General features: G+C 37.1%; 1 protein-coding gene and 2 long non-coding RNA genes across 6 annotated transcripts; 2 read left to right on the forward strand and 1 right to left on the reverse strand.

Moving 5' to 3' along the window:
• The first annotated feature begins 2078 nt into the window (after positions 1-2078).
• Positions 2079-4244, forward strand: LOC103417386 (uncharacterized). Its single transcript, XR_003771934.2, has 2 exons — positions 2079-2362; positions 2512-4244. It is a non-coding gene; the product is annotated as an uncharacterized lncRNA (long non-coding RNA).
• Positions 4245-13317: 9073 nt separating this feature from the next.
• LOC103417392 (uncharacterized) lies at positions 13318-17555 on the reverse strand. Of its 4 annotated transcripts, none has more exons than XM_008355595.4 (5): positions 17387-17555; positions 16344-16565; positions 15922-16044; positions 14761-14932; positions 13318-13496 (listed from the first exon to the last, which is right to left on the reverse strand). In XM_008355595.4, the coding sequence occupies exons 2-5, from the start codon at positions 16527-16529 to the stop codon at positions 13417-13419; spliced, it is 561 nt and encodes a 186-aa protein (XP_008353817.3). In that variant the 5' UTR covers positions 16530-16565; positions 17387-17555; the 3' UTR covers positions 13318-13416. The 4 variants fall into 4 exon arrangements, with proteins under 4 accessions (XP_008353817.3, XP_070674213.1, XP_028955333.2 ...); XM_070818112.1 differs by having other exon boundaries at positions 17391-17541; XM_029099500.2 differs by having other exon boundaries at positions 17329-17433.
• A 3371-nt stretch (positions 17556-20926) lies between these two features.
• LOC103417431 (uncharacterized) lies at positions 20927-22563 on the forward strand. The gene is made up of 3 exons (XR_011578696.1): positions 20927-21356; positions 21815-21911; positions 22172-22563. It is a non-coding gene; the product is annotated as an uncharacterized lncRNA (long non-coding RNA).
• Positions 22564-23656: the final 1093 nt, after the last annotated feature.

The raw sequence follows: 23656 nt of genomic DNA on the forward strand, positions 1-23656 counted from the left end.
TTTATGTTAATTATAAATATATTAGTTATGTATTGTGATACTTAAATGAATTTAAAATAAACAAAAATTACAAAACATGCCGCTATAACTGGCACCTACTTCAACTAACACTTCATTTCTCATAGTTTGTATATTTTGGAATAAGTCAATATGAATGGCAATGTATGTTTCCTTATTACGTTTTTTTTTTCTTTTGGATTTAGACGATGCATTGCAATGTTTGTTTCTTGGTTTTGTTTTTCCATCGCTCACACATCTCCTACGCTTCACACCTCGCGCGACTCCTGATTTTTACATTTAGGTTCAGACACTGTAATGCATTGTCTATTTCTTGGCTCTATTTTTTAGGATTTAGACATTGTAATGAAGTGTCCGTTTCATGATTTCGTTTTTTTTTTTAATTGAGCAGACTCCTCCATGGAAGGGCGAGAGAAAAAGTGATAGAATATACATGTTCTAACTATTTATAGGATTTAGATAATTTCTGAATTAGTTCCATGGGGATAAAAATCCAATGACCAAAACCTCTCCCCCTTTTTCTCTTCCCCCTAAACTCCTCTTTCTCCCTCGCACCGTCAAACCTCGCCTATGTTAACAAGCCCAAAATTTAATTGCAAGTCATTTGTGCTCTAAGTTTGATTTATTTTTTGCTCTCTCTTACTGTTTTAGCTTTTTGTTTGTCATCTCTTTCTTATTCTTCATCATTGCTTCTCTCTCTATTGTAACTTTGTTTCTCTATATAATTCTTCTATAGTTATGAAAAAGATTTGCAACCAAAAGACACCGGTTGGCATGACCTTCTCTTTGTTGTTTCATTAACATTGATTGAGATTTTAAGGTCGAGTAACCTGCAAATGAGGGATGACGTGGCGCTTGGGCTAATTTTGGGTAAAGTGAGGAACATGCGATTGGGGTTGTCGGTTAGGTGGGTTGTAACGGTGTTAGGGCAAATTTTGAGATGGGATTAAATTTGATCTGAAATTTGGGGTGCTAGTGGTTCGAGGTTGAGAGCTTTGAAGTTAGAGAGAAAGAGAAGAGTTGAGGGAAAAAGAAAAGGAGAAGAGATTTGGCCGTTGGATTTGTATCAATGGACGAGATCCATTGGTCTAGGAGAGTCAAATCTTAACTATTTATAATGACTTAAAGCATATGTGACATTTATCATTGACCTATGCTTAATTAATAAAAATATATCATTGATTAAGGTCAAAATAAAAATATGTCATTGATATATAGCTTAATAGTAAAAATTTTATTGACTTTGGGCTGAATTGCCTAATTTTCAATTTTTATTAACAGATGTATGAAACTGTCCCAGAAGTTTGACTTTAGGTACCACTCTGGGATGAAAAAAATTTGATGTACCAAATGTTGAAAGTCAAGAAACTTGAGGGTAATAAAGTGAGATTAACCCAAATTTATTATATATCATATAAATAAGTGACTTATTATATTTTAAAAAATACATAATTGTATTGAGATACATAAATTGTAAAATAAAATGAATTATAAAGTATTAGAATATATTGAAAACCTGAAGAACAAACATATAATGAGTGTTCATCAAAATATTTAACAATTCTCTTAGATTTTATTGAAAAAATAAAATACAAAATGAATGTTATTAATTTTCAATCTAAGTGAAAATTACGATCTAAAATGGTGCTTAGGCCGTCTAGGCATACCCCTAAATAGATCTAGACGCTCTTTATTAATTTTCATAATGCTTAGGAAGTAATCAAAGTCCTGACGAGCAGCCTAGTGTAGAATTTTTAGAACAATGATATTAAGTGATTCAGATTATTGAAAAAGATATTGCAAAAAAATGAAAAAAGGTCAATCTAAAAAATTACGAGTAGTAGTCGCAGGAGCAGTAGTTGCAGTCAAATATCCACTAATGACAAAAGAATGTAAATAGTAATAATTCGGGTGTACTTTTACTATTTAGACTTACCCTCTTGGTAATAAAAGAGAAACGAAAAAGACGACAAGAGATTTCCCAAAAAAAACATAAAAATAAATAAATAATAAAAAATAAAAAAGTAATAAACGACACAAACCCCAAAGTCAAATCGATCTATCTACACCGATCTCTCTTCACCCATCCCAGTTCGAACACTTTACTTCTCCCTTCTCCTTGGCCGCCGCCGCCTTCGCCCCTCCTCCCCTTATTTCCACCATCAGTTCTGAAGAATGATTTTTTGTTGTTCTGGATCCATGCTAATCGGAGGAAGAAGCAAGCCACAGGGAGAGATTATGTATGACGGCTTGGATCCGTAAGATCCCCAAATCCAACTTCCCACTCCAGTCCCAATCCCAATCCCAATCCCAGTCTCAACCTAATCGTGGAATTGAATTGAAGGTGTTTATTTTTCAGGCTCAACCCAAAATCCCAATTCCAATTTCAATCCCTCCCTATTATCCCGATTCAGTTATCCCAGTTCCATGAATCTCAATCGAATTTCAATTTTAATGCTAATTTTTATATATTTTCCTCTTATTGTTTTGCAGGCAGGCACATAGCACCAACATCAGATCAGAAACACAGAGAAGCAACAGAGGTAAATTTGACACAAACTACTTTGTTAGCTATACTATCTGTTACAAGTCAAATTACTCAGTCATAGAAAACAAAACAAAAAAACCTAATCCCAATATTCATCACTCTCCTGTCTCTCTCTCGGCCTCCTTCCAGCTCTCCTCTATCATTCTTTCGTGCTCCGACCTCTTCACAAGTTTTCCGCACCACTTCGATCCCCACGGTAGTCGCCTCATAGGCGCAAACTCCCAAGTCCTGTTTTTCCGATCAAATTTACCAGTTAGTGGGATTCACAAACATACATTGTATGAAAATAATTTAATTCATGTAGGAGAGTTTTCTACTTACTCGCTTGGAAGCAGAACCCACGCCCCCAAACTCTCGATCCCTAGCACGTCTTTCCCCTTCTCGACGAGGATATTGCCATCCTCCCTGGCCTCTTTGCCGTATGAATCCCGTAGCATCCAGAATCGCTGACCATCATCGGTCACTCCGTGACCGATGAGAACTAAGGCATGGAGGCCCCATCCAACACCGCAATAACTGCATTGAACGCTAACAACCTGTCTAAAATGGGGACACTCGGAACTGGTGCATATGTGCTCAGGGACCTCATGCGGTCCTACAATCATCCCCTACAATGCAGAAAAGGTGTTTTGATTAGAATTTTTATTTCTCGAAACCTTTAAAAAAGAGAGGTTTGCCCAACTCACTCTTGTATCAGAGTCAAATACAGGGTGGGATGCTATAGTGACAGCAATCGGATGCTTGTCTAGCATCCTCTCCATCTCGCGCTCCCCTTGAATACGGTGACATAATCCAAAGTATATCCACTGGCTAATATGCTAAAAATGAGAAATAGTTACACAGTGAGTATCTTTGTGTTTAAACTATAGAAAACAAGATTTCTAGTCCTTAAAAATAATTACTTTTAGATCAATTCCTTAATTAAGATTAAAAACTAGTTTAGTCCTTTGATTCGTGTTTGAGTTAGCATTTACATTCCATGTCATATTTAATTTGTTTTATGTAACTTTATTGTGTTTTGTCTTCCTATATTACACCAAAATATTGCTATTAAATGGTTTCTCAATTAAACGGATTTTTAAAAAAATTCTAAATCAGCATCCGACATTTAAAGATGCAACGTCAAAAGGACTTAGAGATTAGGCTTCTGCAATTGAAAAAGAGATTAGGCAACCATCTATATGTTGGTTGATATCTTCACATACATTTCGGTTGTCCGTTTTTTATTTGCATTTTAGGTCTCTTTATGTTCTTTCTATTGGTTTTGGACGACATATGACATGTGTATCTAGGTGATTCTAACGATTTTTGAAGAATGTGTTCAACCTTAGTAATAATTTGTGCATTGTGCTTGTGGTATTTATTCTTATTTTATTGCGTTTGTGGTTAATTTGTTTTGGTTGCTTTTATTATTGGATTTGATCATTTTGTTAGCGTATGAATTGTTGAGTTTGGAGTTGGGTTTGCTCATTTATGTATTAGATGTATGTGATTAGGTACTATAACTTGGATACATTCGATTAGGTATTATGATTTAGATACATTTGATTCGATAATATGATTTGGTGTGTTCAACGGGTACTATGATTTATGTGTGTTCTAATAGGTATTGTAATTTAGGTTTAAGGAGGTACTGTAATTTAGATACATATACTAATTTGGTGTATTATACGTGTTATAGTTTGCCTTTTTTATCTTGTAATTTATGCATGATTATATGAAAAATCTTCTAGGTACAATAATCATGGAAGAAATCAAACATAAATCAAGTCAAAACTAGTTCCTAGTAATGTGGAACATACCAAGAAAGTTTGAATAATTAATTACAGGGGCACAATGGGAATTAAAAGTCATTTTTTTTTTTTAAACAATGGAATATGAGTTATCATAATCATGATGATGTGGAGGATTAAGATTAAATATCTTATCGAACACTAGGTTTTAATGAAAAATTAATCTAATTCAAGTATTACAATTCATTTACCCAAACAAGTTAGCCATATTTTAAGTTAATTTAACCAATGAAAATCTGACCTTTTTTCGCTTCCCCATATACGGCCAATCCTTCTCGAGTATAGCACCACTAGTGTTCATCAGGCGAAAAGACATCATCAGATTATAACCTCGATCCTTGGAAACTCTAAAACGGCGCACGATACTCTGCGGAGAGAGCCTAACTCGTCTCCGCGTCTCTAAAGCGTATAGCGCCTCGGCGCATACGCATGTGGATATTGCCCAACAATGGGAACTATCCCTTGGTCGCGGATAGGACCCATGATGGGCCTCCAATCCACAATATAATCTCTATCATTGTCCTGCAAAAATCCATTTTGGTGTCCACACAATCAGACTTAATAATACAGCTCCATACGTACACATTGGTTGGTAAAAGTCTATGCACACATACATAAAAATATATCTCATGTTGTTTATTTTTTATCATGTATGCACATTGTTTCTTTGAGATTGTGCCTTTTCGGTCATGTATGCTCTTTGTTTCTTTGATTAGTCTAATTCATCTAACGATAATCAATATAGTTTGATTGGGACCATCACCTTCACCTAAGTGATTGTAATTTTCAATTCATTTCTATATTAGTGTTCCTTTGGAAAGAGAGATTCCCTCTTGAAATCATTTCACTCGACCTAGTGGAGTCACTCGGCCAATTAGTGCTTGCTTTGCCACGTGCTCAAAAAGTGAGTTACCCATCCAATGAGGGGTTGCCACGCGTGTGAAATGGTTGCAAGAGAAAATCTCCCTCTCCTTTAGGAGGTTTAGGGTTTGTGAAGACCTTTCAATGCCAAGTTTGAAGATCAATTCATGAACACCTAGTAAAGGGTACAATGTATACATAGACATAATAAGTAAAATGATTGGGGGAAATTAGCAACAAGAAAATAATGCACTTGTACATTTCGGCCTAGTGTAACCTAGTATTCAATACATTGATAAGGTAGGCGAACTCAGTCGTTGGGAGAAAGAAGCTAATAAGAGTCCTAGTAGCGCCACTTGTATTCCTAAGATCCTCTGGGCCCGAGCCTAGTAACGAGGATTATTGACTGAATTAGTAGTCATCGACTGCCTCCAATTTTAAGAACGATGCGTTCTATGGTGTCAAGCGGGAGATAAGGGATTTCAAGATTTTGAAATCACCCTCACAGAGCATCTGCCTAGCCTCGACAACTCTCACAAAATGGAGTTTGGCATTCTAATAGAAAAGGAAGTGAAGAACATTAGGTAATGTTAAAGCAAGTAACACATCAAACTCTCTTTTTTTTATAACAAAAATAACCTACTAAATAAATGGCGAAAGTTACGAAATATTCAAACCTTTTTCCTGTTATACTCTTCCACGGAGAAACGGGCAGGAGCCATGGGATGATCCATAGAACAAGGAGATGGACGGCCGAGGAGTAGACTGTTCATAGAATAAGGGGATGGACGGCCAATGATGCTTACGCCGTAGCTTCGGCCCTATACAAATTGTAACGAGAAGTGTTACAACCACACAAAAAGGACAATCCTTGCACAAAACCTAAAACCACTAAGACATCTAGCTAGTAGTAGTTAAAACAGATAGACGAACACGGTATGTACACAGATGTAAATATACATGTAGTATGTTCATCGGGTTCAAAATGTGATACCTGCATGATCCAAGATTTGGTCGAATGAGGACTTTTTTCGCGGTGGCAGAGAGACCTTGAGGTTGAGCCATTGTGGTGGTAGATGGCAGCAGTACCAAATCGAAAACCCTTGACCAAGTTTGCAACAACCTTTCTATGGGTGCTAAGACAACAGGATGACTTACTCCACATTTTTACCAAACTCTGTATATAAATAAATTAGATTTTGGGTCATCATCATCACAATCATCACGATCATATCAAAAAACCAACTCATTTTTCGGTAATCGCAATCATCGTCATGTTGATAATATAATGCGGAAGTTGAAGCCCTAAATCCCAATACAAGAAGCAAGTAATAAACAACGAAATCGAGTCGGTGAAATACGAAGGCATGGACGGTGGACTTCCAATTCCCAAGAGATTTGACGTCCATGGATTGCATTTGCAAGCCGGGCTTTTTGTGATCCATTTGTTCTAACAGTGAGCTAAATAAATAGGTAGCAGACCGGCCAAACTTGCAAAGAAATCCAACAAAACGTACAACAACAACAACAACAACAAAGCCTTTTCCCACTAAGTGGGGTCGGCTATATGAATCCTAGAACGCCATTGCGCTCGGTTTTGTGTCATGTCCTCCGTTCGATCCAAGTACTCTAAGTCTTTTCTTAGAGTCTCTTCTAAAGTTTTCCTAGGTCTTCCTCTACCCCTTCGGCCCTGAACCTCTGTCCCGTAGTCACATCTTCGAACCGGAGCGTCAGTCGGCCTTCTTTGCCCATGTCCAAATCACCGGAACCGATTTTCTCTCATCTTTCCTTCAATTTCGGCTACTCCTACTTTACCTCGGATATCCTCATGCCCAATCTTATCCTTTCTCGTGTGCCCACACATCCCACGAAGCATCCTCATCTCCGCTACACCCATTTTGTGTACGTGTTGATGCTTCACCGTCCAACATTCTGTGCCATACAACATCGTTGGCCTTATTGTCGTCCTATAAAATTTTCCCTTGAGCTTCAGTGGCCTACGACGGTCACATAACACGCCGGATGCACTCTTACACTTCATCCGTCCAGGTCGTATTCTATGATTGAGATCTCCATCTAATTCTCCGTTCTCTTGCAAGATAGATCCTAGGCAGCAAAAACGGTCGCTTTTTGTGATCTTCGCTAGATTGCTTCGGTCATTAGTGTGGATAAGTATATAAATGAATAGAGATAGGAAAGCAAACACAAGATGTACGTGGTTCACCCAGATTGGCTACGTCCACGGAATAGAAGAGTTCTCATTAATTGTGAAGGGTTTACACAAGTACATAGGTTCAAGCTCTCCTTTAGTGAGTACAAGTGAATGATTTAGTACAAATGACATTAGGAAATATTGTGAGAGAATGATCTCGTAATCACGAAACTTCTAAGTATCGGAGTGTGGTATCGTCTTGACTTGCCTTATCTGTCTCATAGGTAGATGTGGCATCTTCTCTGGAAGTACTCTTCCTCCATCCAGGGGTGGTATCTTTAACTGGTGGAGATGCACAAGGTAATGTATCAATTTCACTTGAAGCTTACTTGTAGTTTCAGGCTTGGTCAAGCGCGATACAAACCATGTAGTAGCAGTCTCCCAAGTCGCCGAGCTAGGGGATCTGCTGAAAGAGGTGACAGACAAGGTAAGCAATCAGAGCTCCGGCTGATTGTTCACCTTCTCCCCATCTTGCAGCAGCATGAAGGATAAAGAGAAGAAAGATGAGAAGAGATGATATGGGATACTTTTGCTTTTGAAGAAGTAACTTTCCACAGGCTTATTCTTGAACTGAGCTGGAGGGTTTTCTGGTTTCCTCCAGAGCCGACTGAAGAATTTGAGGGTCAAAACAAGTCCATCAAATCTAGAGTACGTTCGACCCTGCTGATATGGGATACTTTTGCTTTTGACAGAGTAATGGATGTATCGGCACGTGTGCTGTTACGCTTGTCTCCACATGCTTCCTTGTATCCTTCGCACTTGCCCTATCTGTTCCTCAAGCAGATGCGGTATCTTCCCTGGAAACATAAGATGTTGAAGATGAGTACTCGAGAGCAATGCCAGGTAAGTAATCAGGTAAGGGGTTCCAGGCAGTCAGTTCCTGGCTGGAAGCTTGATTCCAAGTGCTGACTGATTGCTCTCTTTCTCCTTGTCTTGCAGGTAACAACAAGGCCAAAGGAAAAGACAGGGAAAAAACATGATATGGGATACTCTTGCTTTTAACCCTAATGATATGAGATATTCTTGCTCTAGTATAGCTTGTTTGCAAAGGTATTATCGGGGGGAAAGAAAGCTAAATATTTCGAAAGGCTTCGTTGGGAGTGCCCTCTCAAATATGAGGAAGGGTTGAACATTTTTGCAGGTCTGCCTGTCCGTTGGGGATGGAGGTCGACATATATAGGAGTCTCCCTAACAACAAGTAGTAATGCTATTCCTTTACCCTGCTTGGTCATAGCACGGTAGTGGGAGCTGCCAGCTTCACATGTTTTAACTCTGTCAGAGCACTTTGAAAAAGTGGTCTGTGCTCTCGAGAAGTCTTCGACAGAATGCCCATAATTTCCGCAAAGCTGAGTGTGCGTGTGACAGGTGCTGACAAGGCTAGAAAAGTAGGTGCCTCTTCGATTTCTGAGATCGGCCCTCGTGGTCTCTGAGCAGCCCAGCTTTTGAGAAAGCGAGCGTCTCTTCGATTGATTCGGAGAACGATGCATCTTCGATTTTTAAGAAAGCAATCATGATGGGGGTCTGGCTCTCGAGATTCGGGGAGCAGTGTCACTTCGATTTTTGAGAAAGTAATCATGTTGGGAGTCTGGCTCTCGAGATTCGGAGGGCGGTGCCTCTTTGATTTTGGAGCAAGCAATCTTGTTGGGAGTGTTTTCTCGAATGTGAGTAAAGGTTGGGCATGTTTGCTAGTCTACCTTGCCACGAAGCACAGAGGTTGACACACAGGGATTTTCCAATTATCCAGCAATGGTACTGTTCCTTTACCCTCTCTTCGATTTTTGAGAAAGTAGTCATGTTGGGAGTCTGGCTCTCGAGATTCGGAGGACGGTGCCTCTTCGATTTTGGAGCAAGCAATCTTATTGGTAGTGTTTTCTCGAGTGTGAGTAAAGGTTGGGCATGTTTGCTAGTCTACCTTGCCACGAAGCACAGAGGTTGACACACAGGGACTTTCCAATTATCCAGCAGTGGTACTGTTCCTTTACCCTTGTGGGTAATAATATGGTAGCTAGACCTTCAAAATTTATGGGTCTAAACTTTGTTAGTGCTGTTTCTTTGCTATTCTTTTACCTTTCTTGGTCAGAGCGATGTAGTGGGAGCTGCAAGCTTTACGTGCTCAATTTTGGCAGAGAACTTTGGCAAAGTTATCTGTGGTACCCATGAGCTATTGTTGCGTGTGGGAAGTGGGTGATTGAACAGTAAGATTCATGTGTTTTCTACTTCCTCAGAAGTCTTCGACAGAATGCCCATAATTTCCGCAAAGCTGAGTGTGCGTGTGACAGGTGCTGACAAGGCTGGAAAAGTAGGTACCTCTTCGATTTCTGAGATCGGCCCTCGTGGTCTCTGAGGAGCCCAGCTTTTGAGAAAGCGAGCGCCTCTTCGATTTCTGAGATCGGCCTTCGTGGTCTTTGAGCAGCCTAACTTTTGAGAAAGCAAACGCCTCTTCGATTTCTGAGATCAACCCTCGTGGTCTCTAAGCAGCCCAGCTTTTGAGAAAGCAAACGCCTCTTCGATTTCTGAGCAGGCGCCTCTTCGATTTCTGAAGATCCGTCGAGTGCAGATTTTTATAGGGGCTGGCATTAAGTTCCAAATTTTCCTTCAGCTGTCGACTGCTTGCCGCATCTTCCATCTTTCCGGTTGTTTTTGCATTTATTGTACTTTGTTGAGCTTCCTACTGCCGTTGGATGAAACCCCGATCAGATCCTTTGGTCTACATTTCCATCTAACGGTGCACCTAGAGGCTGGAGCCTTAATGTTAACTAATAAGTTTTTTAGAAAATTAAGGGTCTCATTAGATTTTAGTCTTAACGAAAACACATTTAGTGGGATTTGTCCAGATTTTTCAAGGCCATGAGATACCTACCCCCTGGAGCAATTCTACACTAAGGTAATTACTGCTTTAGTGAACAATAACCGCATGACTGCATCTCCACCTCAGAAATCAATGCCCCAAGCAACTGAGCAAGTGCATCAAAGATTAGTTTTTTTTTCCCTAAAAAAATTAATAAAAGAATATTATGATTAATTTCCGATAGGATATTTAAACAAATCCGTCGCGCCATGTATTTTTTTTAATTGTAAATAATTTTTTTGGCTAAATTTATATTGCTGGTTAGATTATTTAAATTTTGTGACCAATTTGTGCCACATGGCACGTCAATCATTTTCGTTTTTTTAAATTTTATAAACTCAAAATCTGAATTATTATGATAGTCCGATTATATGACCATTGGAAATCTAGGGGTCTAAATCTCCCACGTTATAAAGCATCTGCATTGCAGGTCTCACTGAAATTTTGTCCCTTGACGCGCCACCACGCGCACGTGTAATACACGTGCTGAGCACAAAAAAATTTCAACTTGATTGGCGCCAGGTTGACGTCACACCAACTCAGGCCCTCACTCGAGCCATTCTTGCTCGACTGCCCAAGGGTGTTGGGCTAGCCTGACTTGTTTGGTTTGGGGTGAAGGGGATTTTGCGGGTTTTGGGGGGTTCATTCACGCACTTGCACGAGGGGTGTACTTGGTCTTACTAGGCTGATTTCAACGTTAGAAAATTCAATTTTATGGTATTTATGTCCTGCAGAATATTAGAGAGAGAGAGAGAGAGAGAGAGAGAGAGAGAGAGAGACAACGGCAGGAAAGGGGGTGGTTATCATTGGCCGACACCACCAACAAGGAAGGTGGCATAGGATGAGTGCTTAAGATAAGGTGTTAGAACTTTTCATTTCTAAGTGAGGTTTTAAGTTCGATTATCATCAAAAACGAATTTGAATTACATTATTGTTATCTCATTATGAGGTTAAACTCATCTCCTCCCGTGTAGATAACAACAATATAAGCCCTAAAATTGGAATTTTCAAAGAATAATTTTGAATTTAGGGCGTATTCATAAGATTGTGAGATGTTGAAAGAAGCATCCATTTCAATATTGAATCAGCCCATCAAATTTGATCCAATATGGATAATTTAATCACTTTTATTAAAAATGAAGGTGATGATGAACCTGAATGTACACTACAATTAAACCTCTATAAATTAACAGCTCTGAAACCAAGAAAAATCTATAGTAAAACGTCGATATTTTGGGATCTCTCCTACTAAGTCCACTAAACCTAGTGATCTGGACCATTAAAATTTAATTCAACGACTAAAAACATACTCCTTTTAAAAGTTATAATAATTTTAGTCGTTTGATCAAATTTAAAGAACTCAGATCACTGGGTTTGGTGGACTTGTTGGGAGAGATACAGAGATGATCTCTTCCCAGTAACCAAAATTATTAATTTATTTATTATTTGCATCTCCTTCTCCTTCTTCCTTTCCCTTCTTCCTTCTTCTTCCTTCTCCTTCTTCTTCTTCTTCTTCCTCTGAAATCTGAGGAAGTTTGTTTGTTTTTTTTTCTTTTTTTTTCAACCTCCTTCTTCTTCTTCCTTTTTCTTCTTCTTCCTCCGACTGTAATTTTTTTTTTCTTCCTCCTTCTCCGTCTTCATTCCCATTCTTCCTCCTCATTCCTTCTTCTTCTTCTTCTTCCTTTTCCTCAAAAAAAAAAAAAAAAAAAAACTTTCATCTTCCCCCAGATTCGGAGGAAGAAGAAGAAGAACGAAGAAGGGGAAGGAAGAAGGAGAAGGAGGAAGAAAAAAAAAACTGAATCTGGACAGATTCGGAGGAAGAAGAAGAAGAAGAAAAAACTGAATCTGGGTAGATTCAGAGGAGGAGGAGGAGGAGGAGGAGGAGGAGGTTGCAGTCGGAGGAAGAAGAAGAAAAAGGAAGAAGAAAAAAAAAAAACTCGGATGACACGTGGCGCCCAGTCAGTGTGTCACGTCACAGTTAACAGAAAACTTAACAGTTTGACTAACGGATGTATGAGACTGTCCCAAAATTTATACTTTAGGTATGAATTTGAGACGAAATAAACTTAATGTACTAAATGTTGAAAACCACGAAACATGAGGGTAGTAAACAGTCTTTTGGTCCAAGATATATATATCTAAGCCATAATGTAAACAGGGCTGGCCCATGGGTTGTGCGAGGTGTGCATTCGCACAGGCCCAAAAGGTAAGGGTACTCCGGAGAATTATTTTGGTCCAAGATTGAAAACGGGCCAATGTGCTGAAAATGTGTGTTTTCTTTTGAGCTAGCTCATATTTCAAAATAGTGGTCCTTTTGTCTTACTTGTCCAGGCCTATACTTATTGTCCAAAACAATTTGACTTTTATTATATCAAATTTAAGAAGAGTTTTTATCATAAATTATCTCTGAAATTGATCGTCACCATTAAGATAGTGATAGTCTTTAAAATTGAAAATCAATTAATGTAGTCATTGAAAATAAGTGTAGCAAATCAATATGGTTCTTCCGTTACAGTTTTGTTAAAAATTCCTTTAAGTGCAAAAGTGGCACATATATGGATCCATAAGATTCACCGGTTTTTATCACAAAAATGATCCCTGAAATTGACCTACACTATCAAGTTTTGGGTTTATGGGGTTTCGATGGAAAATAAGAAAAGGGATTTTGGGAGAAATCGGTGAAATCAAGTTTTGGGTTGGGGGCAAGGAGAGAGGGAGAGTGAAAAAAGAACAGAGAGAGGCCTTAGCTAGGCTAGTCCCATTGTTTTTGGAAAGTCTTGATAAGAACCTCCAAGGACGCCTTTAGTATAGGCGAGTCCAAGCTAATGTCAATAACATTAACCCCGATTGATCACTGGACTAGACTAATAATTATTCCAGTCTAGTTCAATTACAATTAGTAAGGGCAAACAAAAATCCCCTAATAATATAAACAAGGCAACTTTTTGCACTCCATCTATAATGATAACTTTATAAATTTAAGGCTTATTTTTAGCAATGTTCCTTTTTAAAACTTCATTTTGATATCACCTTGCTCTCAACTTAAAAGTCATCACTTTATTTTCTAAAACTAAAAATTCGTTTCATTTTAACTAGAGCAACGAGGGATCATAGTCCATAATATTAACACAAATGGTTAATAAAAATGTGCAATTTTGGTAGTAGAAGTTCCATAGCGAATCGTCTTTTCCACAAACTCGTGCTTCTTGTGTTTACCTGGTCAGCAAAGTTGACAATTAAGCACATGCCAAACAATGAATCTCAAACTACTTCGATATTTACGCCTAATTATTGTTGCGCCCGTTAAAAGTATTTCTGGAATCCCACGTTGCCCCCGAAAACTCTGTCTCGCCTACTTCGCCCTTCCTGTCTCACTTTTTCCTCGGTCCATCAAATTTGTCAAAAACTCTTATCGACTTCAGTTGAAGAAATAGGGATAAAAGCGAGATGGCAAAAGTGTGACAAGATGAGTTTCCAAAGGCAAAATGAGATTTGAGAGACAGTAAATCGGCATACCGATAATCAAGCCTAAAAACAAATCCAAGCACAATCCATTATATATATAAAGAAACACGCATGTGAATATCGCGTTTTAAGAACGGAAAAAACAGAACAAACTCAGGAAATTGAAAACAGAATAACCAAGATAAACTACCTCAAGAATTAACGTGGTTCAACTATATGTGCCTATGTTCACGAGGCAACAACAATCATTCACTACATCAATAACAAGTGCAACGAATAACCTTACCAAGCCTCTCATTCTTGACGAAAAACCTGAAAGAATAAGAACAAGAAATACACTCTATATCTTTTCTTAACCACCTCGGGGCCCCCGCGCACACAATTTGCCCTTACAATATTCTATCACTCTTAACTCCCCAAGTGGTATACAACTTATTGTTTTCCTCCAATTCAGAATTAGTGCAATAGTTCCTTTATATTGACATATAAAGGTCTTCTTCATAACGATTACTGATCCTAATTGGAATCTAGTTATCAATCATTCTCTCATTGGAAAACCAACTCAAAACCAATCGATCTAGCCATGAGCAGGTTGAAGAGAGCTCTAACATGCCTTGGAGGACTGAACCCACGTATGTGGCAAAATACTGAAAGGCCAACCAAGATCCAAGTAGGGAAACAACTTCAATTTGATAAATAATTTAATCCTCTAAGATTATAATTCCAATAGACTTTAGGCAACCCATCATGGGCTAGAAGAACCCAACAACACACATACATTGCATATAGCAAAACACACGTAAGCACAATCACCGTTTGCAAATTAACACGAGCATGTTTCCATCCATTCGGATCGAGTACACGAGGATCCTTACAAGGTTGGTTTTCTTAGTGGAACCGAGATCATCATCACCACACACACACTCTGACCTCACACATTCAATAAGCATGCGCCTTAGTGAAACAAACTTTCATAATGATAAATTAACAGGGTACCATAGCATAGAACAGTTACCTCCGCCAAATGATATCAGCTTCATATTGCAGCCGAATCTGCTCTGAACTCTTGCATTGTACATTTCGGTCACACCCCCATCAACCGCATCAAAGTATACATTTTGCATGAAATCACCATGAAAAAGTATCTGCCTAGCGTAGACAACTCTCACAAAATGCAGTTTGGCATTCTAATAGAGAAGAAGAAGCAAAGAACATTAGATAGAGTTAAAACAAGTAACATATTAAACTCCCTTTTTTTGATAAAAAAAAAAAAGGCTAAACAACCAAAATGGTCCTGAGATTTGTATAATCAATAGAAATGGTCCCTGAGATTGTGTACCATCCATGATTTTGGTCATTCCGTTAAAAACTCTTTGGGTAATTTTCAAAGTTTCGTAACTCAATCGTTTCTTAACCAAATTCGACCCATAATATATCAAAATGAAGATAAGAAAGTGTAAAACAATATTATACCTATTTGGAAGCCTAATGGTTGCTGGGGATGGTCGGAAAATAGCCTGAAGGATGATTGTTCCGCGGGAAAACTAGAAAACTCGCCGAAAACTTTAAATGTTCATAACTTCTTCAATACTCAACAAAATCGAGTGATTCAAAAACGAAAATCATACTTCTCGACGAGACGAAGATAATGGTACCTTTCTCTAAGGCTAACTCACTTTAGTTTGGCCGGAAAACGGCTCAATTCGAGAAAGGTACCATTATCTTCGTCTTGTCGAAAAGTATGATTTTTGTTTTTAAATCACTCGATTTTGTTGAGTATTGAAGAAGTTATGAACGTTTAAAGTTTACCCAGTTTCTGGCGAGTTTTCCAATTTTCCCGCGGATCAGTCATCTTTCAGGCCATCTCTGGCAACCATTGGCATTTTTCGGCCATCTCCGGCAACCATTGGCTTCCAAATAGGTATAATCTTGTTATACGCTTTTCTATCTTCATTTTGATATCTTATGGGTCGAATTTGGTTAAGAATCGATTGAATGACGAAGCTTTGAAAATTACCCAAAGCGTTTTTAACGGAATGACCAAAATCATGGATGGTGGATAATCTCATAGACCAATTATATTGATTTTCAATCTCAATGACCATTTTTATTGATTATGCAAATAGCCAAAAATAAACTATACAATAAATGGCAAAAGTTACGATATAATTCAAACCTTTTTCTTGTTATACTCTTCCACGGCAAAAAGGGCAGGAGCCATATTCATGGGATGATCCATAGAATAAGGAGATGGATGGCCGCGTTGGTTGAACCCGAAGCATTGTCCGTAGGTTTGGCCCTATTCAACATTGAAACCAAGTAGTGTTACAACAACCACACAAAATAAGACAATCCTAGCACAAATCTAAAAGCACTAAGACATCCGGTAGTAAAAAAGATAGGCCAACACATTATGTACATAGCCGTAATATACACGTATTCTCTTTTCTTTTGCAAGACAGGGGAATTGCTTGTGTGGCCCATTGTCCATGGAATGGAAGTGTAATAACGGAACGGTATATTCTTAAAAAAAATGTCAATCACATCGACAACCAACTAAACACTTGATTATCAGTTCAGATCATTGAAAAGTAATACCCGCGCCCGCCTACTATTGGGAGGAATTTTTTCCTGGCAGCGAAAGAAATAGCCATGCCCGAAGAGAGACCTTGAGGTTGAACCATTGTAGTGGTTGACGGCAGCGGTGGCGAATCTAAAACCTCCGACCAAGTTTGCAGCAGCTATTTTATTGGTGTGAAGAAAACATGATGATTTACTCCACATTTTTCCCAACCAGAGACTGAATTGTTGTTCCAAAATCTGTAATAAATTGGATTCTGGGTAATCATCATCATCATCACCATCATATTAATAATATAATGTTGAAAGTTAAAACCCTAAACCCCAAAACCAACGCAATTTGTATCAATACTACAAGGAACTAAATTTTATCAATACAAGCAATACTACAAGGCTAGATCTCTATCAAACCAAATAACAAGGAAATCGAATTGGTGAAATGTAAGACACAACCTAACAATCATTTGGGATTCTACCCGTTTCAGGCTATGTATGGACAAGGGACTTTAGTGCCAAGAGATTTGATATCCATGGAGTGCATTTGTAAGCCGACCTGATCATCTTTTTGTGACCATTTGTTACTAAACTGGTCTCCATCCCTCGGATTTGAAAGTCCCTCTACCAAATATAGACATAATGCAAAACAGCCTCCTTGTGACCAAAGGGTCACGGGTTTGAGCAGTGAAAACAGCGTTTTTGCAAAGCAAAGGTAAAAACCTCTTTGCAAAGTAAAAGATAAAACTGCGTATGATAGACGTTTCTTTCCCTATCCTATCCTTACAAAGAGGGAAGACAAGTGAGCTATAATTAAAAAAAAAGGTTAGCTGACCGGCCAAACGTGCAATATCCAGAGCCCCTAAACCCTAAATCTCCCAATAAAATGCAAAGAGAAGAATATATTAAGTAATTGAGAGTCGAAACCCTAGATCCCAAATCTAGCTCAAATTTTTTCTTCAGAAAATTCCAATCAAAACTACAGGGCATAGATCTATGTATGTCTCACCAAAAAACCGGTAAAAAATCAACGAAATTGATTGAATTGGTGAAATAAAATTACATACTCACAGTCTCAACCAAGAGAGACGACAAGACCCGCGGCTACTGTGAATTTTTCTTTTCTTCAGCCGTCGACTGCTTGCCTTATCTTGCATATTTGCGTTCATGGGGCTTTGTTGGGCTTCCCACTACCGTTGGATGAAACCTCGATCATATCCTTTGGGCTACATTTCCATCCAACTGTGTACCTGGAGCTTAGAGTCTTAATTTGAACTAACAAATTTGAGAAAATTGTAGAAATGTTCTCTCAATTTTAACTTAATTGGAGTAATGATCCTTTAACTAAAAAATCATGATTATTGATCCCTTACCTCATTAAAATGTGCAGCTATGATATTTTTCGTCAACTATATGAGTTTCGTAAAAATGAGTCATATTGGAAGAATTATTGTTACACTTGGTTAAAATTGATGGAGATTTCCCCAATGGGTATAGTTGATGGGTCATTTCTCCAATTAGGTTAAAGTGGGGACCATTGCAACAATTTTTTTCATTTGCTTTTCCATATTTGTCTCTTGATTCAACCTCGCATGCGTGGAATATGACTTATTTTGACGGAAGTTCTAATGGAGTTGGCGAAAATGATCATAGTTGCATATTTTAATGAGTTAAGGAATCAATAGTCATAAATGTTTAATTGAGAGACCATTACTCCAATTAAGTAAAATTGATGGGTCATTTCTATAATAATCTCAACAAATTTTGTCCGCTTTTAAATCCACCTCATTGTTCTGTTTTTCAACCTAAATTACAAAACCCACCATAATTTTTTTTTCCACCCGTCATTATTCCCCGCATGTCAAAAGGAATTTAAAAAAAAAATTCAATTCAATTCGACCGGACATATGGGTGCGTTTGGTATGTGGGACGAGACGAGGCGTTCCGTCCCGCGTTTGGTGCGCCAAAAATGGGTGGAACGGGCTGTTCCACGGGACAGATTTTGGGTGTTTTTGCGTTCCACCTCCTCCCCCTGGAACGGGTTTGTTCCACGTCTGTGGAACACAATGTTTTACTATTTTAAGACAAATATACCCCATGTCTTTTTCAAAAATTACACCTTCGTTCCGTCCCGTCCCGTCCCGTCTCATTCCATCCCGTCTGTATACCAAACGCACCCATATAGAACCAGTACCGAACCAAAGTCTTATAGCCTGGTTATGTTTTATACCGAAACCAAAAAAAATATTAGAAAACCAATATAGACCGAACATGGGTATTGAAAATTTTAAATGGGTTCCCAATTTTTATATTTCCGATTCAGGCCAGAGATTCGGTTCGATTCTCAATTCATTCTTCGCAATGCTCATCATGAAGTTTAATTTATTATCATTTTCTCATATATTTAACATTTTATTTATAGTCCAACATTTTACAAAGTAAGCTTCAACCCTCAAAAAAGTTTGGTAAGATGCAGGGCTAGTTTGGTATTGCTGTGCTTTGAAAAAAAGCTGTTGTGAGAATAAGCGGCTGTGCTGTGAGAATAAGCGGCTGTGAAATAAAGCCAGTAGAGTGTTTGGTAAACTTTTTTGTGAAAGTGCTTTTGGAAAAAAAAAAGCAGGATGATAGTGTGTCTTTTCATTAAAGGAGCATTATAGCTCCGTGTGCTTTGAAAAAACTGGTTTTTTTTCAAAGCAGCAAATAGCAGCTTCAGCTTTTCCTTTGATTTTCAGCTTATTCTCACAGCAGCTTCCAAAATAAGCCCTTTTTTTCAGTTTACCAAACACAAAAATGACCCTCAGCTTTTTTTCACAGTGGCTTTTTTTAAAATCACCTCAATCCCAAACGGGGCCGCAGTCTCTCAAAGGCCATCTCCAATAAAAAAGGTTACATTTGGCCCCCATATAAATTATAGCTCAGCAATTAATAAACAGTTTCAGGTCATATTTATATACAATTTATAACAGAATGAGGTTATTTTTTAGCCCATCAATAATTTATTATTTTATATTTGTTTTTTAATTTTATCGGTTAATTGAATTAAACTACTATATTAAAATAAAATTTTCTGACATATTTTAAGGGTCATTTGTCGCTAAATGTTGTTTTAAGTTTCATGTTATTAAATGTTTTAATTTTACTTGCATGTTAACAACTTAGATATTAAAATGATGTAAGATAGTATGGAAATGTGAAAATAATGTGAGAAATGGTGTATAAATGGCTTAGGTATTTATAAAAATAAAAATAAAATCTTTTTTTTTTAATTTCGTCTTAACAAAAAAAAGGTTACATGACGTTAGCTAGCAACACAATTGGGCCCAACTTTCAAGGCTGGTTGGCTAGCTATGTTTGCTTAGTCCTTTGGCCATTTGGCTATATTTTGGCCTGATGGGCCCCAATTTTTTTTTTGCCCAACCCTCTATTAGAGATGGATTTTGTGTCAAAATGGGTTATGTTTTGGCCTATAGCTTTTTGGCCGGCTCTGTTGGAAATGACTTAAGAGTCTTTAGGATAATTTTATAATATTTCTTTATTTTCGTTCATAAATTATTTATAGTTTTATTTATTGGTTGTTGTGTCTTGTTTTAATTTAAGGGTTAGAGATGGTCTAAGTGGCGAGAAAGTGGGCTAACCATAATAATATAGTTCAAATTATGTTTGGCAAAAATCGAACCTAAAACCTTTCACTTACAAATGAAGAAAAGTACCGCTAAACTGTAGTACTAAATGTCTAGGTGTTGGGACTAGTATATTGTGGTTTTTAACTGCTCTTCCCATTGAACGATTCGGGTTTGAAGGAAAGCATGCTTTGATTACTCAAAAAAGTAAATAAGTTTCCTAAAACATCTCAAATGTAAATACCACGTTACCCTGTCCCCACACTAAACCCTCATCTAATTTCATTTACACTATGTTTGGATGAAGGGAATAAACTTGAAATTTGGATAAAAGTTAAAATTTGTAAATTGACATGCATCAATTCTCTTGTTTAAATTCATAAACATAGAAATTTAGAATTTCCGCGTGGAAAAAAAACTTTGAATTTAGGACATCAAATTCTTAAGTTTAAATTCCATGTAAATAGATGTCATTTCCCAATTTATATGATTGAAAACTTAAAAATAACAAATTTCGTATTCAATTCCATTGTTCTTTTACACTATATTTGGACGAGGGAAATAAACTTGGAATTTTGGTAAAAATCAGAATTTATAAATTAACATGCACAAATTCCCTTGTTTGGATTCATAAACATAGAAATTTAGAATTTCCGCGTGAAAAAAAAAACTTGGAATTTGGGACCTTCAATTCTCAATTTCAAATTCCATGTAAATATATGTCATTTCCCAATTTATATGATTTAGAGTTTAAAAATAACAAATTTAGTATTCAATTCCATTGTTCTTTTAGATTAACCAAACAAGAAAATTTACAAATTCATGAAAATAAAATCTTGTCATTTTAAATTTTTTTAACAATCTTAAATTTCTTCATCCAAACATAGTAGGCTAACCAAACAAAAAAATTTACAAATTCTAAAATATAAAATTCTGTCAATATAATTTTTGTTATTTTAAAATTCTTTAATAATTTTAAATTTATTCGTCCAAACATAGTGTTAGTTTACTCTCTCGGCCTCCTGATTTCCCCAAAAATGGTTCAAACCCTAGTCCGAGCAATTGCAGTGGCCGCCCCCACCGCAACATCTCGCCACCCCACAATCTCTCTCCTCATACCCAAACTCCTCTTCTCGACATCCAAACTTACCAACCCTCCCTCCATCCCATCCCTCATGCTGGGCCGCCGATCCCTCGCCCCGCCCACGCACGATGTCCGATTCCCTACCGCCACCACCAGGTACACTCCGATCTGCTGCGGGGTCAAATCATGTTCGAAATTTGGCCGTCCACCAGAAGACATGGAATTGGTCCACCAAGGTTGGGATTACTGGTGGATCGTCATGGAGAAGCCCGGCGGTGAGTGTGATCCAATCGATTACTATGCAGAGACACTGGCTAAAGTCGTTGGTGTGAGGTATACGTACGTAATGGGTTCTTTGATATTTCTCGTTTAGTTGCTATTAAAACGTTGGAAAACTATTTTGAAAATGACAACGTTTTCTGCTATGAATCTCAACTTAAAAAAAAAATTGATTGAGCAATAGCATGATTGTTTACATTAAAAAAAAAAAATTATTTTCATTGATAATTTATAATGCGAACTTCGCGACCAAAAATTCTAACTTAATAAATTATAAAATATATTAATATTATATAACATCTAAATATATTTGGTTGTCTACACTTTCTGACTTTTACTTTTTAAAATTTCACGCTTCTCTGACAATTTCTGACTTCGTTACTCGTATGTAATATTTACGAGATTTTAAGCTATTATTTATTCTTGGTGGTTTGATGATGATTTGTTTGTAATTGATCGGTTAATTTTGTTTTGTATTCCTGCTTTTGTTCCTTCTTCTTGTGGTGTGGCAGTCTGGAAGTAGCAAAGAAGAAGATATATAAGGTGTATTACGGCTGGAGCTCCGGTTTTTTTGTAAGATTGATGAGCTGACGGTACGTAAGTTTGAAGGTAAGTTTGTTTGTGCCATTGATTTGCATGTTACTGTTTGGTTTATGAGTGTACGTGATTATGCATAAATAATTTGGATGGATGTGTTATCCATATACTCTTTTTTACTTCTCACACACATGTTGTTGATTTATATCCCTTGATCTTCTTCAATTCATCCGATCCGACGTCTAAAAATTAAAAATGTGTGTGAGAAGTAAAAAGGAGTGTGTGGATATCACACCCCTAATTTTAACTGTTTTTTTCCTTCTTATTATTAGGCTTGCCCGGTGTTCTTGAAACTTACCCGGATCCGGATATGGCCGACGACTGATCTGATACTTTATGGCTATTCGGCGGATAATAAAAAGGCAATTCCAAGCCAACAGGACTTCTTGCTTTACAAAGATCAGGAGGGGGAGGGTTATTGCAATAGCTCTTACGTATGGTGATGAAGATCAAATGCTTTAAAGCATAAGCATATTAGGATGGCTAAACCATGATTTTGTTTCGTATCATTTTGGCAAAGTTATTCTCTAGTTACTGTAGTTTCAATTGTCACGATTTAAGTCATTGACTAAATTATTTTACAACAACAACAAACAAAGATTTATTCTATTAAGTGACATCGACCAATGAATTTAGAACGCTATTGTGCTCGGTTTTGCACGAAGTCTTTCGTTAACTTCAAGTACTCTATATCTTTTCTTAGAGTCTCTTCAAGTCTTCATATGTTTTTCTCTATGCATTTTGTCCTAAGCCTTTGTCATATAATCATATCTTCTAACCAAAGCATCTATAGATTTTCGATTTACGCGTCCAAACCAATTGAACTTATTTTCTCTCATCTTATCTTCAGTTGTGGTCACTCCCACTCAACTTAGATATCATCATTATTAATCTTGTCATATCTCGTGTAAACACACATCAAACGAAGCATTTTGATCTTTGCTGCACTCATTTTGTACACGTGGATACTTCATCGCTCAATATTCTATACCATAAAGCATTACTGGCATTATTGGCTATCCTATAAATTTTCCTTAAACTTTAGTGACACACGTAAATTACATAACACACCAAATACCATCCTAAATTACCAAAACTATTAAAAAGCAAAGTGAAACTTCAACGCAAAATATCATGATTTCGCATAATAAAATAGAGTGACGCATTAAGAAAAGACTATCGCCTTAGGAAGTGCATTTAATTGGAATTTTGATGGATTTTAATTCTTTTAATGAATATAGGAGTATTCAATCGAGATTTTAAGTGATTATCTGAAATTCAAGGTGTATTCAATTAGAATTTTAACATAGTTTATAAAATTCTTAGAAATCCAAGTGTATTCAATTAGGATTTTAAATAGTTTATAACATTCCAGGTGTATTCAATTAGAAATTGATTTTAAAGAATTTAAGAAAGTTGAGGAATTAGAGGGAATTAGAGAGATTTTGTAGTGTATTTTAAATATCCACAAATCTCACATCTCCCTATAAGATTTCGAGGGAATTGAATTAAAATTTTATATGGAATATCTACAAATCAATTAAACTTCATAAAAATCCATAGATTTATAAATCACGATTCACCTTAAAAATAGCAATATTGGATGCTATAAATGCATATAATTTTGCTTTTTAGTCAACATAATTGGTAATCTTCTATATATAAAGCCAATGGAAAAGGTGAATAGTATTTTAGTGTCATCAAGTTTCAACAAAAATATTTGGACAAAAATGCCCCCAAGATAAAAAACTTTAAAG

This window comes from Malus domestica, chromosome 03, assembly GCF_042453785.1.
Source record: "Malus domestica chromosome 03, GDT2T_hap1".
Classification (NCBI taxonomy): Eukaryota; Viridiplantae; Streptophyta; class Magnoliopsida; order Rosales; family Rosaceae; genus Malus; species Malus domestica.

Excerpts from the sequence above, each read along its gene's own strand:
- LOC103417392 (XM_008355595.4), bottom strand. The coding sequence starts at position 16,529 with ATGTGGAGTAAATCATCATGTTTTCTTCACACCAATAAAATAGCTGCT. Across the intron at positions 14,933-15,921 it reads AAGAGTATAACAAGAAAAAG|AATGCCAAACTGCATTTTGT; the intron begins GTTTGAATTATA and ends CTTCTCTATTAG. Across the intron at positions 13,497-14,760 it reads GCTGATATCATTTGGCGGAG|GTAAACACAAGAAGCACGAG; the intron begins GTAACTGTTCTA and ends TTTGCTGACCAG.